Genomic DNA, 16363 nt, shown 5'->3' on the forward strand with positions numbered 1-16363 from the left:
TCACAAACAGATTTTCTACTCAAATATTTAGGTTAGAAGTGATACAGATTACCCTCCCTGAGTACTTGGTTGCAGGGGAAAACATGAAATGCAGAAAGACACGTAAGAGATAGTCAGATCTAGAGCTGCTTATTAAAAAAAAAAAAAAAAGAGAGCGCAGTGCAGTCTAGTGATCATTAGGAAATGAAAAGAATACTGACACTAGATTTAGCAACAAAAACAATCCCATACATCCCAGTCTTCATTTTTTATTTAAAACATATAATTTGGAAAATTTTTTTGATTTTCTTGCAATATCAATAGCTCTGCAGAGAAACTTTGCAAACAAACTGTGTTTTCTGATGGTCCAGAAGCCTTTTTTCCTTTTTGCTTTCCAGTTCTACTTCAGTGTTAAGCATAAGCTTGGAAAATACAGTGTTTTCAGAAAAGTGTCTTTTTACTAGTTTTATCACACCTTCACCTTAAACAAAAGAAACATCCCCCTACCAAGGCATCAGTGAAAAGGTTTCTTTCCTTCTGCAGGTAAAGAAAATTTCCACATGGGGTTAGGTTTCTGTGATTTCTATGACAATATTCTTACACTTTTGCAGAGAGATAACTTTTACAAAGTAACTATAAATGATCCTTCTACTTTCTATAAAAAACAAGCTTTGTCAAGCATCAAAAAATGAGAGTAGTGTCTTTGTATGTGCTTGACTTAGTAGATAATCTATTTATCAGACTAGCCACTGCCTTAGAACAAAAAAGATTCAACCAATTGCTTGATTAATCTATTTACCAGAAGTGCAAGCTAGTACCAAAGGTATGGTGGAAAACCCTTCCTGACAAGTCAAATTGGGAAATTAAGACTTGCATGAAGCTGAGATAATGCTGCTAGCTATTTAACAACACTCAATGCAGCCAGAGGGGTCATCATGCTACAGAGAACTCTACTGAGCAAGAAGTAATAAAACCGTCAGTACAATGTTCATAAATCAACCTCTTCACACAAGGAAACCTCAAGGACAGGGAGACTCTTCCAGTACAGGAGAAAAAGAACTAAAAAGGGACAGGTAATATACTCTATCCTATCTAGAAAGCTGCTCACAGGATGCAAAACTAAAGAGAAAAACAAAACAGAACAAAACTTAATTGAACCTTCAACAGAAGGTTACTGGAGACAAGTCTCTGCTAGGCTCTTAACATATTTGGTAAAAAGCTGCATAAAAGGAAGAACTAAACACATATTTGGCATGAAACTGATTTTTTTTCCCCATTACATAATTTAGTTTCTTCTAAGGGATTGTCCCTACCTTTTCCAAAATTCAAGAAGGACGCACACTCTATTGTGCTAAATTTGCCTCTTAAAGGGACTCAAAGTACACAGAGAAGCTGAAATGGCCAAATCAGTTATCTCTCTCAGCATTTCATTCACATTTGCTAACAGCTTGGTTGGTTGTTTTCAAGGTAACATGTTAACTAAACCACCAAATTTACCAATTAAGCGTCTGCTTACAATCCATTCAGATAATGAAGGTACAACAACAAGCATTTTAATATGACACAGTTATTATCATCTGGGTAGAAAAGATTCCCTTTTAAAAAGGGATTTCAGATCTATATTAAACAAAAATTAAAAAAAAATCTTTTACTTTGTGTTTCTTATTTATCCGGTGCTTTTCTTTTCCTTCTGCAATATCTTCTATCATGTCACTCTCTTCTTCTTCATCACTATCATCTGCATTTTCTAAGAAGTTAAATGTTTCAAGAACATCACCAGAATTCCTACATAAATAAAAACATTAACAGATAATCCGTTTTACTTCCTGAAAAGATTTTAGAAGATTAATCAGATTAAATGCAATTGCTACCTAACAGCTTAAGAGCTTTAAAACTAGCAAAACAACAAGAAATGGTTGTATGAAGAAGTTTCTACAGCTGCCTAATTCCTTATAATAAAAGCACCACTCAACAGAATCTTGCCTTAAAATAACAACTCCAAAGTGGTTATATGACATAAATTCAACTTTAATACACAATGTATTTTCCTGTATATAATATACATATATGTATGTAATATAAATACATAAGTTCCTATGTATAACCAACTTCAGTTAAGTTCATCATGTTTAGTCAGCTAGACTCACAGGTGTTCAGAAACTCTGGAGTTGAAAGTTCAATGTGAACTGACCAGTACAGATCACTGACCAAGTAAAACATACTTAAACTTTATGGATTTCTTATCTCTTCATTTACCTTTTGATTTCCTGTCCCTTTTGTTTCGATGAAGGAGATTCACCCCCATTGAGGATCTGTTCTAAGTTCTTTGTTTCTACTGAACCGTTTGGTTCTGAATTGGAGAGCCCAAGCAAAGACCTTACCCGCTGGGAGCGTACATCCAATATTGTATCTGTATAACCTACTTCCTGAAGATACCTAGATGCATTAAGAGAAGAAAAGGGAAAGCATATTTGAGGGAAAATGAAAGAAATTAGTATTGACTGTTAAAAATTAATGCCACTACTATATAATTTTTGGAAGATAAACTTCATTGCTCTCCATCTCATATGGAAAACTTTACTCTGCTTAAAGCTCAAGACTACGAAGTCCTGAAAAATGAACCACTATTTGCCCGCCTCAATTACTGCGTTTCATAGAGTAAGCATATATACAGCTCCTCACGTTTCAAGGAAAAGTTTGAATACACCAATATTCAACAACGTTACTTACTGTCTTAGTAACTGTCTGCCTTGCTTCCAGGTCAATTGGCTATTTTGAGGTACTGCAGGAACCTCCATATCTTTGGTTTCTTCTGAAAGATACAGTGTCATAGTTGGGTGGGTTTTTTCTCTTTTGTTCTGGTTTTATTTTTTTTGTGTAAAGATCAATTTACTTTTTACAAGACACCAATGAAATTAAAAGCAAATCTTAAAAAAAAGCTTTAAGTTAGATGCAGTCTCACACAGTGTTTTTTAACCAAATTATATTTTTTTCTAATTCTTTGCTGAAGCACCAAGCAAGTACTTTACCAGAATAGAATCAGTTAAAAAATCCTGGTCCCTTACATGCAGAAAAGGAACTAGAAAAATATTTAACTTGTACACAAAAGAAAACCTTGCCCTGATCAGCTGAAGTGTTACTACTAAGAAAACAGGCTATATCTCTTTCACAAAGCAGAGATGCTTAGAAAGCAACATGGAAAATACAGTTAAAATAAGAGAAGCAGTGACCTATATCAGCATTTGGAGAAAACAAACATGTCAAGTTTAACACAAATTCCATCAGTTTACTATCAACAATTAAAATCTAGACCCACTGCTTTTAAACACGTATGAAAAATCCCGTCAAGCAAGAAACATGAACAATGGTGTCTGGTCTCAACCGGATATAAAAGTACCCAAAATGTGGCACTTCTAAAGCAGAAAACAAACAGAAAAAAAAAAAAATGAGAAAAGGGGAAGAAAAAATAAAAATCTGTAGACTATAATTTTAAGGCACATTACACAAATACAGGCAAACAGTGCAACTTCCCGAAGATGTATATTTCAAGAGAAGCCATGTGCAATTCTGCTTATTAAACAGTCCAATGTTGTTATGAAAAATGCTTTCGTTTATCTGCAATATTGTGAAGAGCAAAACTTATTATGAATTTTATATGTAAACTGCAAAATTGGATGCATTCCAGAGTACCAATAAGGATAGCCTAATTTTTCTCTTAGGACTTTTTTCCTTGATTTAAGATAAAAACAGAAGCCAATACAGAACGTTTTTTTTCCCCTCATTCCTTAAAAACAAGCATCCTATAAAAGCACTGATAAACAACAGTATTTCTTCTGTTTATTCTGCATTTAAGCTTTCCTTCTGGATGGATGGCACAATGGCAAAAATTATTAAATCCTTCAAGAAGTGGTAGTATAAGAAATAATGAGCAGTAGTGACTAAATAAGGAATTGTGTAACTTTATTTAGAGCTTTCTGACATTCAGAGCTCTTTCAAAAAGGAACGGTTAATTAATTTTTATTTTCAAGCCTTTACCAAACATTTCCTAGATAACTTCTCTATAACACACCTAAGGGAGCGTGAGAGGAATAACGAACGGTACAATAAACTAAACAGAGCGAATTTAGAACAGTGTATAAACAAGTTATACTAGAACAGGGTATTGTAAAAAAAGTTACCTGATTCAAAAGTTGGCATTTTCAAGTCACCTTGGTTCAATTCTGTGCCATATTTTAATTTATGATATTTTGCCCTGGAAAAGCACGCAAACATTTAACAAATTACCATACAATGTTTTTATCAACTCAAATGGCAATAGTAGAATGTTTTAAAACAACCATACTAACACAATACAATTTATCCAATTAAAACTGTCATGGTGATTATTGCATCATACTTATTTCCAGACTTTCAATAACACAGTTTTGACATAACTTTCTTACAATTATTCACAATTATCAAATAACTTACAGATGAGAATTTAGTATGTTCTCCAAGAATGTGGGGGTTTTTTCACGTGTTAACTACTATGTGTTAACACAGGCTCTCTTGGGTACTAAGAGAGCCTTTCAGAAACCAGCAGGTTCAACTGTTTAGCAGAGATTATTTTTTTAGTTGTAGCACTGTCATAGCTAGCCAAACACACTACGACAAATGAACCTGACATTTGGGATTCCTGACTATTTGTCACCATCAATTTCTGCTTCAATTTCTCTCCTGCATGATCTTTCCCTCTGAAGAGCCACATTAGAGCGCTAGATTTCCCCATCACATGTATTCTCGTACCAATTTTCTCTTCTTCATTGACTGGCAGCTTAGCTTCTAATTCCTACTCAGTCCACCTATGCAAACATGCCTCATTCTTTCCCATCTCCCGATCTCTGATCCCCTAACCTCTCCTTCTCCATCACTTTTTTCTCTTTTCTTATTCTGTGCCTAAGTTGCCTATCAAATGTCTTCAGCTCCCTTTACCTCCAGGATATCACACGAGCTACCTACACTTATGTCCTGGAATTCTCTAACTTTATCCTAGACCTTTTACAGTTTAACTTTTGCCTCATAGATCCTCTGCAAAAGATACTCAAAATCTCAGGGAAAAGAGTTCTAGATGTACTGCAGTAGAGCCAAGGTGAAAGATCTCTGTAAAAAAGTTAGAAGCCATATTTTTAAGAAGTCTCTGCAAAATACAGCTGTCTTAATTCTAAATTAAACATTTGACAAAAGTTTTCAGAGTAACTGAACCATATCTAGCTCCCATCAACTTTAAAGACTACTCTCAAACTTGAATCTTCTCAAGAAAAGATTCATAATGGAACACTTGCTGGACAAAACAAAGGATTTCCAACAAATCTTCATCTCAAGCAGATGCGCCACTGCTGAAAGTTTCTCCATACTGGAGGTATAAGTTAATCTCAAATACTGCCTGATATACTTGATAGTATAGAAGATTTTCTTCTGAATTATGGAAGTTTCTGCTGAAGTTGCAATTAGGAACAGACTCATTAACAAACTATCAGTAGATGGCACTATTGACCCTTTACAGCAAGATAAAGTCCTGCATTTCATAGCAATTATGTTGGAATTAAAAAATTGTAAGGCTCCTGAAGGCTAGGTATTTGTCTGACCTGAATCTGACTAACTGTCAATTACACAAAATCATATTTTTTTAATTATTTGTGAATATGTTCATATTTCAACCATGCACTAGTAAGGCTCTCTACCCTAGGTGCTGTCTTTAAACTGTGAGACCAAGCTTTGCAGATAAAAGTGGACATGCTATGTCCTATAAAAAACTGTACATTTGGGGGTAAAAAAAAAAACCAAGCAACCACCAACAAAACAGCAATCAAAATGAAAATAATTAAGAAATTTTGAAGTTAAATAAAGCTGACCAAATGTCTTGGCTCAATTCGTAAGTTAAGCTAATAATACACTGCAATTAAAAAGCCAACCTAAATTTATTTGTTCAATTCAGAGTTGTGGTAAATACTATTCAGGAGCTACAATTTCAAAACATTAATTAAAATTCTCCTTTAATTGATCATTATAGAAGATAATGATGTATCTGATCTAAAATTATACCAATGACTACCCACTGCAAATAAACCAAAATATTGCTGCATGTAAAGAGATCAGTTATGCCTTTCACATCACATCTGATGCGCAATTTTACAGTAAGAAATGGATTTTAAATCTCAATAAACTATATATTTGCACATGTATTCCTCTACGTATTGTCACACAAACAAGGATAATTATTACACATCTTAAAAATCACTTCACTAATAAGCTTCCGTGTTGTTGATAAGTCAGTGACATTACTCCCTCACACCCCACACAGTAACTGAATTCCATGAGAGGCATCTTTTGAATCCTTCAGAGTATTGAGTTGCTATTTTTCTAAGGCCAGTTTTCCATGAGGGAACAAGTAAGATAAGGAGAAACAATATCCTAAACTGATTTAACTGCTTGCTGCTATTTAACTGTTGAATCCTACTACTCAGTTGCAAGGATATAAGCCAGCTGCAGTCCAAATACCATGAAGTCAAAATACAGACATAGTTTTATGATCTCAGCAAGCTTTATTAACTTAAGCACAGTGCTATACTCATGAAGCTTGGAACGGAGTGGTTCAGAGTAGACAAGAGAAGTCTAGCTGTGTCTGCAAATCACTGTAAAGGAATATCCACTAGCTACAAACAAAAAAATCTCACACGTGTAACTACTTAAGGCCTAATTTTATTACAAAAATTTATACAGAACTACCAAAATATTTAAGGACATTAAAATAATAAACAACATTTTACTTCTCTAAAGCATTATCATACATGTTGCACATCTACCTAATTACTAGAAATGTCAAACTATTTTGTAACTACTACTTAATCTTACACACTGGTGCCCTTTTTCTGAAAAATCACAACAGTCATCACTGGCGAAATGCGTTTGTTTCTAATGCCCAGAATCTGGTATTTCACAGCATGAAACTTTTTGACAGCATCAGGGAGTTAGCAACAGAGGAGGAGAAAAGGGGAAAGGGGGGGGGAAAATCAGCTACAACACTGAAAATTGTTGTCACCAATTTTCAGATCTAAAATTCTTGGAATTTATTTTGCTTTGGGGCCGATTTCATTAGTTGTGATTCTTTACTTGGAGGAACAATGGCAAAAAAAATATCATCTACTATCCTGAACTTTTCATTGAGTGCAACAACCAAGAAACTGACATACTATCTATTCTTGGATGATTCACTGACAAGTCAGTACCTGCTCGCTTTCCTTACTCAATCCATCATACTTCTGCAATTAGATCCCTTCAAACTACTAGGCATTTAAAACAAACAAACAAAAAAAACAACCAGAAAGCTTCCTCATTGCCTCCCACACATTCACCAATCAGGCCCAGAGTTTCAGTTCCTGTTTTTAGCAACCTTCATGACAATTCTGGCTGGGACTTAAGCAAGGATCTTCCTCTTGAAAAGTATGCAGTGTTGGCTCATACCCACTAGCTGCAAGTACTGAAGCAAACTGTATGTTTCTGCTGTTCTGCTTCTGGTCTACATATGATTACCAGTTTCTTGCCCATCAGATGAATTTTGGAATTTCATGGGAGGTCAAACTATAACGGCAGCTGCATTTCAGGGGAAAGCAGGAATGAGGTTTCACCAATGCCATTCACCTTCAAATTCTGCATTCTGTTATATGTCGTCTTCACACTCCAGCTGTAATTAACTGCCTCTGGTTTATCCCAATAAGTAGGTAATCCTCACAGCCTTATGGTGTGCATTTGCAGAAAGTCTCTATGTGCAGCACACAGTTTATTATTGCCAAGATAACCAAAATGTTTTCCTTCAACTTCAAAAGCTTATGCCCAAGACACTTGGGTATGCCATAACAGCACATTATTCCTTTGATATGTTCAATGTTCTTTAAAGGAAGAGTACATACAACCCAACGCTTTGCAGACTTTTCATCTGCCTTGAATCCAGAGTGACTTGTGCATTACCTGTATGATATAACAATGTAACTTTTAGTCTCACGCTGGCTGGAAACCCTGAGTTACTTGCCATTTTGAGGACAGGACTGAATGAAGAAACAGATTCTTTCTGCCTATTACTTCACCAGAAAACACATGATGTGCCAATACAGCTTTCTGTACGAACATACACTGTTTTCTTTATACTGGACACTTCACACAAAGGTGTGCAGCCATCCTTGCCAAAACATGAGTTATTTCAGTACTAGTCACTTACTCATAGTACTAATTCACAATGTAAAATACATTTAGACATACTTACTCTCAGACAACTGACTTTAAAATGTCCAGGTGAAGCCTCACTACACTTTGCCACAAAATTTTAAGTTTACTTTAGTAGAAATGTTCCCTTCAAATCAAAATAAATAAAAGTTATCTATTTTGTTGTCTGATCCTCAAGATGTTTACACACTGTTGGATTCAGCTACTTTATAAGAGCAAGATAAAATTTAATGTAAGAATTGAGTCAACCGCTGAAAGTATAGGCACATGGTGAGATTATTTTCCTAATGTTTTTGCAAAACTAACTGCTAATTTTGGCCAAATGAAATAGCCAGGCAGCAGAAGAGCATGTAGGCTTGAAGGACATTAGCCTGCATGGAGTGAATGGAATTTTAATTTTTAAAGCAATGAATTAACGCTACAGAAAATGCACCAACTAAGACTAGAAATTCTAGCATCTACTACATGAAAAAAACAATACTTCAGACCTTAATACTAACTTTTAAAGGATTCTGTTCTGCCACAAAATAGTTTTCATCATGCAACACAAACAAAATAGTTGTAAGGAATCAAGGGAACAATATTTTTCCCTCTCAAGTTTAATACCACTGAAGAGCAGGTAAAGGAACATAATAAGGTATGAATGTTTTTGGAACATTTATTATTAATTAGTATACCATTACTCTAAATCAGAAAACTGCCCAATTTGAATTTTCCGTGTTTAAGTCCAAACAATTTGAAAATTATGCAATTTTTTATTATAGCAGACACTAAAGTTTATCAGAAAACATAGCGTAAAGATGACCAACCATAAAGACAGGTTACATAAAGCACCTCTATAATCATCTAGTAAAGACAGTTTACATAACATGATGGAACTCTTTTTAGTCTGTAAAGTCTTACAGGTCAGATAAAAGTTGAACAATTTGTATACCTACCTTTCTTGTTTTAATGCATATTCTAACATTTTTATTCTTCTCACTAAATCTTTCTTCAAATTTTCTTGACCCTTTCTTTCCCCTTGTAAAAATGCTATCCGAGCCTGAAAACACAAAAAAAAAAAGAAAGAAAACTGATTTTATTCCATTCTGTTCCTAAAACAAAGCAATGAAGTCTGGCTCAGAAGTGGCGGGGGGTGGAAGGGCTAGAAACTGTTTTGCATTAATCACTTCCGTCAGTTATTAACAACAAAAATATTTCTGCCTTAGAGACTGAGTATTATTTTCAGTTCATAATTCTTGGGGGGTTTGCCCTGAAATATAGGTATTAAAGTTAGTATAGTAACTCTAAAAGAAGTCACAAACAATAATCATATGAAACATTTTTATATGAGCACATTTTTGTCCTTATGGCACGTTAGGATAAATTGTATTATAGATTTTCTTCTAAACCCAAAGCCATATTAAAATAGGTACACAGCATACTTTTACGCAATGTAGTTTTTAAAGACACTACATTGAACACATAAGAAATGGATACATGAATTCAAATACAGAATTTACAAATCCATTACACAGGACAGAACTATATTTTCTGGATTCACATTTTTCTTACTACTGAAGACAGCTGAAGGTTAGAATATCACAGGAAAACTGGTTTTAGTGTTCTGTTGTATACGGATAAAAATAACATGCGTTTTTTTAAAACCATCAATCATACTACCCACCTAACTCACAAAGAAGCAAGCAAGCTTCCTACTTGCCTAACCTAGTAGATAGTTTGTATGTTCCACTGAATTAATTTGTTATCTCAACTAGTGCAAAAGGTCTAGTGGAAAACTTTGAAGTAATTGAAAAATAAAGGTAGTAAGTTTGTTGCGAAAAAAAGTAGTCTCTTTGCTACAAAGTGAAAGGGCTTGTATTTTGTCTTTGCAAGCCAAAAATCACAGGAAAGACAAGGGAATTTGCAGATGTGAATACAAAATTTCAACACTTAACGGTATTACTGGATTGTCCATCATTACAGGAAGGCACAAACTCATTTGTCCTCATTATGACTTTAAATAGACTGAAGTCACTGGGCAGCTAATTCAAGACAAGATTCAATATAAAATTTTCTTGGATAAGGGATTAAAAAAATAGAATAAGGGGAGTAACGTAGGGACCACATTGCTCTACAGAGCTTAAGATCAACACCACAATTTTATTATTAAAGGAGGCACAATTAAAAAAAAAAAAAGCAGAGCTATAATCGGCACCCAATCTATCCTTGAAGATTTTTTTTAAAGAGAGTGGTTGTACATTTTCATTCCTCTCAGTGGTTAGAGCCTGAAACAATCTAACCAAGAGGACAGCATTCTTGCATTGCTCCTTTCTCAAGACTAAGTAATATCACCATATAAAACTTCCTACATCATCCCTTATGCTCAATGGTAAACCAATAAAATGTGTTATTTTACCTTGCATTAGCTAACTAATAATTTAATCAATTAAAATTTAAAACCTAGTGAGAACAAGGCAGTTATGAGTATTTCAGTTAAAAGTCTGTCATGAAAGCACTCTCGACTAACCGCTGCCACTTGGTGAGAAAGAGTAATGCCCTAAGGAATGCATGATAATAGAGAAGAAAAAAAAAAAAAATAAACTTTGTAATGATTGCACAGATATTTCAAGAAAAAAGGTAGAGAACAAAATCCAGAATAAGCTATTTTAAACAGTGGGGTCCCGATGAAAGGGGATGGAGGGAGCTGAGCAAACACAGCAACTATACTCAACTGCAATTATGTCACTTAGATTCTAAGAAATACGATAAAACTGATCAATAGAAAGTTAAAAGCCTTCTGAAGAAAACTACATTTATACATAATTTGCACTCCTCTAATATCTAAGGCAGCAAATGACCGGACAATTTCACAAGCCCAATTTGTAATCCCAATTATCACTAGTCAAGGATAAGGCAACAAAAGCTTTGAAGTAAACAATGTCCTTATGCATATATACAAAAGATGTACACATATATACAGAAAATAATTACAAAAATAGGGGTTTTTTTAAAGAAGTAGTATGCTACACATGTATATGCGCAATACCATACTTCAAACCCTTGGAAGCAGGTTTTTTACAAAAATAAAACCAGAACTAAATACTTTGATAATTATCATCTAAGGAAGGTTATGAAAGCTCTTATGCTCTTTGACTTGAAAGCAGTTCTCAACTCTTTCCAAAACTCAGGTCTTCTGTAAGCGATGGTCCTCTCCCCTTCTATTAGTCTTCTTTCATTGTCCAGCACCCTTTTATAACTATTTGATAAATCCTAGGCCTTAATTCATCCTGTTTGCTGATAGTGGAGAGGAAAATAAGATAGCTGTGATCATACACCGAGGGAGGCATTTGCCTCACAAATGCTTGCAGCCAAACTATTTTCCTTCTTCTATTGGAAATAATTCTGGAGTACTTGGCCAAGCAGACTCAAGCCTCCATATTTACTAGGTATTGCCTAGATCTCATACTTTTCAACCAGACAGCTTAATGAGCTAAGCGATCTTGAGAATCAATATACTACAGCAATAATGTTACTAAAAAAAAAAAAAGCAAAACCCAAAAATCCACCCTACAAAAAAAGCCCTTCTTTTGGCATGAGTTTCTGTAATTGCTTGTATACACATAGAACTGACATGAGGGATTTTTTTTTTCTTCTTTCTTTTCTCCATTGTAACCATCACATGGCTAAAACTTCACAGAAGTTATCTACGCAGAAGTTAAGAGCTTGATCTTTAGAAATATGGAAAATCAATTTAGACTTTAGGAACACTTAGTCAGCAAGACCCTCAGTACAAAACCAAGAATAAGATCATTGCAGATTTGCTGTATAAACTACATTAAACAACTTGCTTCCATAAGTCTTGAACTGAGAAGTGAGGGGTGTCAAAACTATCACTTGACATATTGCAGGACTATGAGCCCTAAGAATTAACACACAGTTCCCCAACACCGACTCTTCTGGAAAAGCAGTAAATCTCAGGTTTGATAAAAACAGATAAAGTACACAGATCAGTCTCCTTCAGGGTTGTTGTACTAACTCAGGTTCCATGCACAATGACAAACACTTAAGAAATGCTCTCTACTTAATACAGCTTTCTCAATCCTTAGATACTCCTTTCCTTTGAAACAATTCTCGGGAGAGATAAATTCAATACGATTTATAACTACACTGTTACTAAAAAAATGACTGGCACTAAAACTGGGAAACAAAACGGCACAGAACAATTTGGTACTCACCTTCCCTCCCTCCCAGTTACAACAGAATGCTTTCCATTGTCTTAAACCAATTTGTAAGTCCCCAGGCTGATACTAAGAAGGGCAATCCTCCTCCTATTTCTGTTCCCTCTACTGTGCTGACTTAGCTGCTTCTGCTGACACACATTAAGTCTACTGAGGAAATCATTCTATTTATTTTTTACTCAGTTCTGAATTACATCAGTTTCCTGATCCTACTCTGGATAGCCATGGGAGTACTTAGGCTGGCACAAGGGATGCAAAACAGGATACCAAAGTAACAGTTCCTTTCAGTGACAAGATGGTCTTAGATCAGCCTGAACTGACCATGATACCATAACCTGCATGTCCAGGGCACAAGAGCTGCAAAAATAAGAGTAGAGAGACTATGAAAGTCAAAGACAAACCCTAACTCTTTTTAATTACGAATTCAATCAAAATATTTTTAAAAGTGTATCAACGAGACCATTTCTTAAGGGGGAGAAAACGTGTTATTTTACAGAAAATGTATAAAACACTAGTTCTGTAAGTACTCTCATGGCTTTAAAAAAAAATCGAGCAAAATTCAGTTGTGTAAGATTCTCTTAGAATATTTTTCCCCACAGACAGAGCCACGCTTCAGATTTTTCAAACAAGCCTGACCAAGAGCCTCTTTTCTAGGGCAGATTCCTCCTCTTCTACCAGCCTGTCCACTTTCATATTTATAGTATTTTCATGGATCTCTGAGATCCACGATTATTCTACAAAATTCAGTGACAGTGACACTCAGTAACTTCAGGCTCCCTCTACACCTTGGCCCTCAGCTGTAAGTAAGAGTACCACCACATGAACTTGCCCAGTTTTATTATGAAAGTGAATTCAGGGAGCTCTGAGAAGCAGTTAAGAGTGACAGGTACTTTGTATTTGTGCACGGACGCATGAAATAATGCCTGAAACTAGGCAAGATAGAATACAAAGATAAAAAGAATTACCGAACAGCTACTTGAATAGTATAGATCCCACAAAAAAGAATTGTCTGAGGTTAAATAACTACAGAATGCACACATAGAAGGGGAAAAATTAAAATTCTAACATCTAATATTCTAGACTTTGTAAACTTAATGTTGTTTTAATGGCGTGTTGCATTTCAGAGTACATGCACTAGGTTTTGTAGTTGGAAGGGGTTTTATCTTTTAAATAGCTAGTCTGACCACGTGCAAACCAAGCAATAGTTTTTCAGCCAACAGACTCCAAGATTTCAAATAAGAAACTGAAGATTTCCTTGAGCACTAGGAATAAGTAAATCGCTGATTATACTGACACTCCTCATCCCTAGTGTGCAATTACACCGCTTGATCAAAGTGTACCAGAAGACTTGAAGTAGTTTACTAGAGAACTTCCACATAACTTTAAATTATTTTAAAAACTGCATTTTACATAGAACTTCATAAACCAAAATTTAAAGAAAAAATGTTTTCTGTGAAGAAAATGAAGACGTTTTTTTCCTTTCTTTTCAAAGAAGCTTGAAAGGTCCTAAAACTTACTGCTTCACATTTCATACGGCATTACCCATAATAGCAGCCTTCATAACAGAACTGCATTTTATTGCCTCAGCCGCACAGAAAAGCCTGATTTAAAGACAATCAATGTTGATCAATCATATTTCTCTTAGCCATTGAGGACAAAGGAGGGAAGTTATTACAGCATTTTGGGCAGGTAAAACTGCATATGCAACCTAAAGGTTATATAATAACTACATATAGGATTTCATAACCTTATTTTGTTAATAAATCCTGATATGCAGTATTTGAAATTTTTGTCCAAAATCTCAAACCTAGCAAAACACATCAAAGGGAGAAAGAGGCAGGAAACCTGAATGGTAAAGCATGTAAGACTGATTAAAGAACTTATCTTATGCTGTTGAAACACTAACATTTTCCTGTACAATTCAAACAATCAAATCCTAATGGATTTATCAATACAGGAACACACTCAGTAAGTGAGTATACTTTCTTTCCATTACAGCTGTAAACATTATTAACTCTCAGACTCCAGGAGTATATTTTGAAAAAATTCAACTATATATAAAGCAATGCCAGCTGCAGTGTGATGCTTGAGTCTTGTTTTTCTAAAGTCCATTCAGAGTTTTAGAAGGAAGGAAGGAAAGGCCTGCAGGATTTTTGAAAGAAATGCAATACACTGAAGCAGCTTGAATATACATATCCAGCACACACATTAAGTGTGTGCTTATCCTACTAGGGATGTCACAAAACTCAAAACAACAGTAAGATTTTATTCCTTAAAAAAAAAAAAAATTGCTTTAATCACAATCACACAAGACGACTAACCTAATCTTCATTTTTAGATGCTTATTATGCCAAAAATGAAGCAGAACACTGTTTTGGAACAGTAAAAAATACTAAGGAGGTGGAAGATTTGACCCATAACAGTAATTTGAGGGTGGACACACGTGTATAGCTACTAATGTTCTAGTTCCCATTCACAAGAGGGAAAACCAAACATAAGAGAAGCCTTCACCTTCAGCTTTCAACAAACGGTCTGAAACTTCGTCTCATTCAGAACATCTAAACCATCATGCATGCGAAAGCATTAAGCATGTTTGCTGAAAGTTCCCTTTTTTATAGACTTTTTCGATTTGCGCTGATGATCATTTCTTGCTCCTCAACTGATGCTTTTTTCAAAGCTTCATCTGATCACTTTCTGATTGCTTCTCAAAAGCGACCACTAGAAAAGTGACATCCCTGAGTAACTGTCCCACAAGAGTGGTGGACACAAGGAACCCAGCTAGCTCTAAGAAGCAATCTGGCAGGTTAATGACACAACTGACAGATACAAGAGAACTTACTCACCCATAAATCCCCTTCAGTCCTGCAATGGCGAAGACCAGACTTGCAAAACTCTCTCCTTCCTTGAATCTGTCCTGCCTCTTTTCCAGCACCACCATATCACTTCCAGTCATTCAGATTCAAAAGTTTGCTTCTTTTCACTATAGGGCCAAGTACTATCAAGTTTCACCAGCTTCTTTGAACACCTTACAGAAAATCCAGCCTTCTACTTCTAACCATATTGGTACAACTTTTGCAGATCTAAGTATTTTTCCCGCCTGCTAGCACTGTTTCTTTGCTAGTTTACCCAAGTCATGTATCAGTCAGTTGTCCAGAACTACAGTGGTAAAATCTATTTTGTCCCATCACACGAAGGCCTCTCACATGGGAACATACTGTTTGCCTCTCCAAGTTTCTTCAATTTCCTCCTCTTCTATGCTATGGTCAAACTTCTAAGCCACAACTTAAACTCAGTATAAGACTACCTTCATTCTGTTACTATTGCTTACTAGAATTTTTTCATGGAATTGGGTTTTTTTTGTGCTAGGATTCTTATAGCCACTCTCCTAACCAGTACAGTATTTAGGAATACTAGAGTAACAAAACTCGCACAACTCATGGATGTGTTTTTAAAGACTAACAGCTTCTAAGTTTCATGGTCCAGAAACTAAGTAAACCAATTGTCCATAGTCTCCTATCCAGTCTATAGGAGCCAGCAGCAGGTGAAAAAAAAGCATCAATTGAGACTACAAGTTCAAGAAAAGTTAGAAGCCACTAAAAATGATGGATTAAAACTCTGTTACACAGAGCATTCTCCTCAAAGACTAAAACAAACATATCTAAGAATTGAAACTAAGTGAAACAATTTTTTTGGAATAACAGATGTAAGTGCCTTAGAAGTTCATCATTCATTGATCATTCTTATACTCAAGTGCTCTTTACGCAACAGACTTCTAAAATCTTGTTTCAGTTAAAAACTTAAAAATACTGAGTGTAGTTTAATTTATAAATAGTTTTTCTTTTCAGTTTCAGTCCCAGAGGCAACCCTTCAGAAAAGTAAGTTCCTGTTGGAATTTTTAAAAGAACTGT

General features: G+C 35.2%; 1 protein-coding gene across 6 annotated transcripts in view; it reads right to left on the minus strand.

The window, feature by feature from the left end:
- STRN3 (striatin 3) overlaps positions 1-16363 on the minus strand; it is a 66383-nt gene that overhangs the window by 36428 nt on the left and 13592 nt on the right. For 4 of the 6 annotated variants that reach the window (XM_074585102.1, XM_074585100.1, XM_074585101.1 and 1 more), the window contains exons 2-6: positions 9174-9277; positions 4158-4231; positions 2710-2791; positions 2236-2415; positions 1632-1764 (exon numbers count right to left, since the gene is read on the minus strand). In XM_074585102.1, coding sequence (XP_074441203.1) covers positions 1632-1764; positions 2236-2415; positions 2710-2791; positions 4158-4231; positions 9174-9277 — 573 coding nt within the window. The remainder of the gene's footprint in view (positions 1-1631; positions 1765-2235; positions 2416-2709; positions 2792-4157; positions 4232-9173; positions 9278-16363) is intronic. The other 2 variants (XM_074585103.1, XM_074585099.1) reach the window with 1 other exon arrangement.

This window comes from Larus michahellis, chromosome 4, assembly GCF_964199755.1.
Source record: "Larus michahellis chromosome 4, bLarMic1.1, whole genome shotgun sequence".
NCBI lineage: Eukaryota > Metazoa > Chordata > Aves > Charadriiformes > Laridae > Larus > Larus michahellis.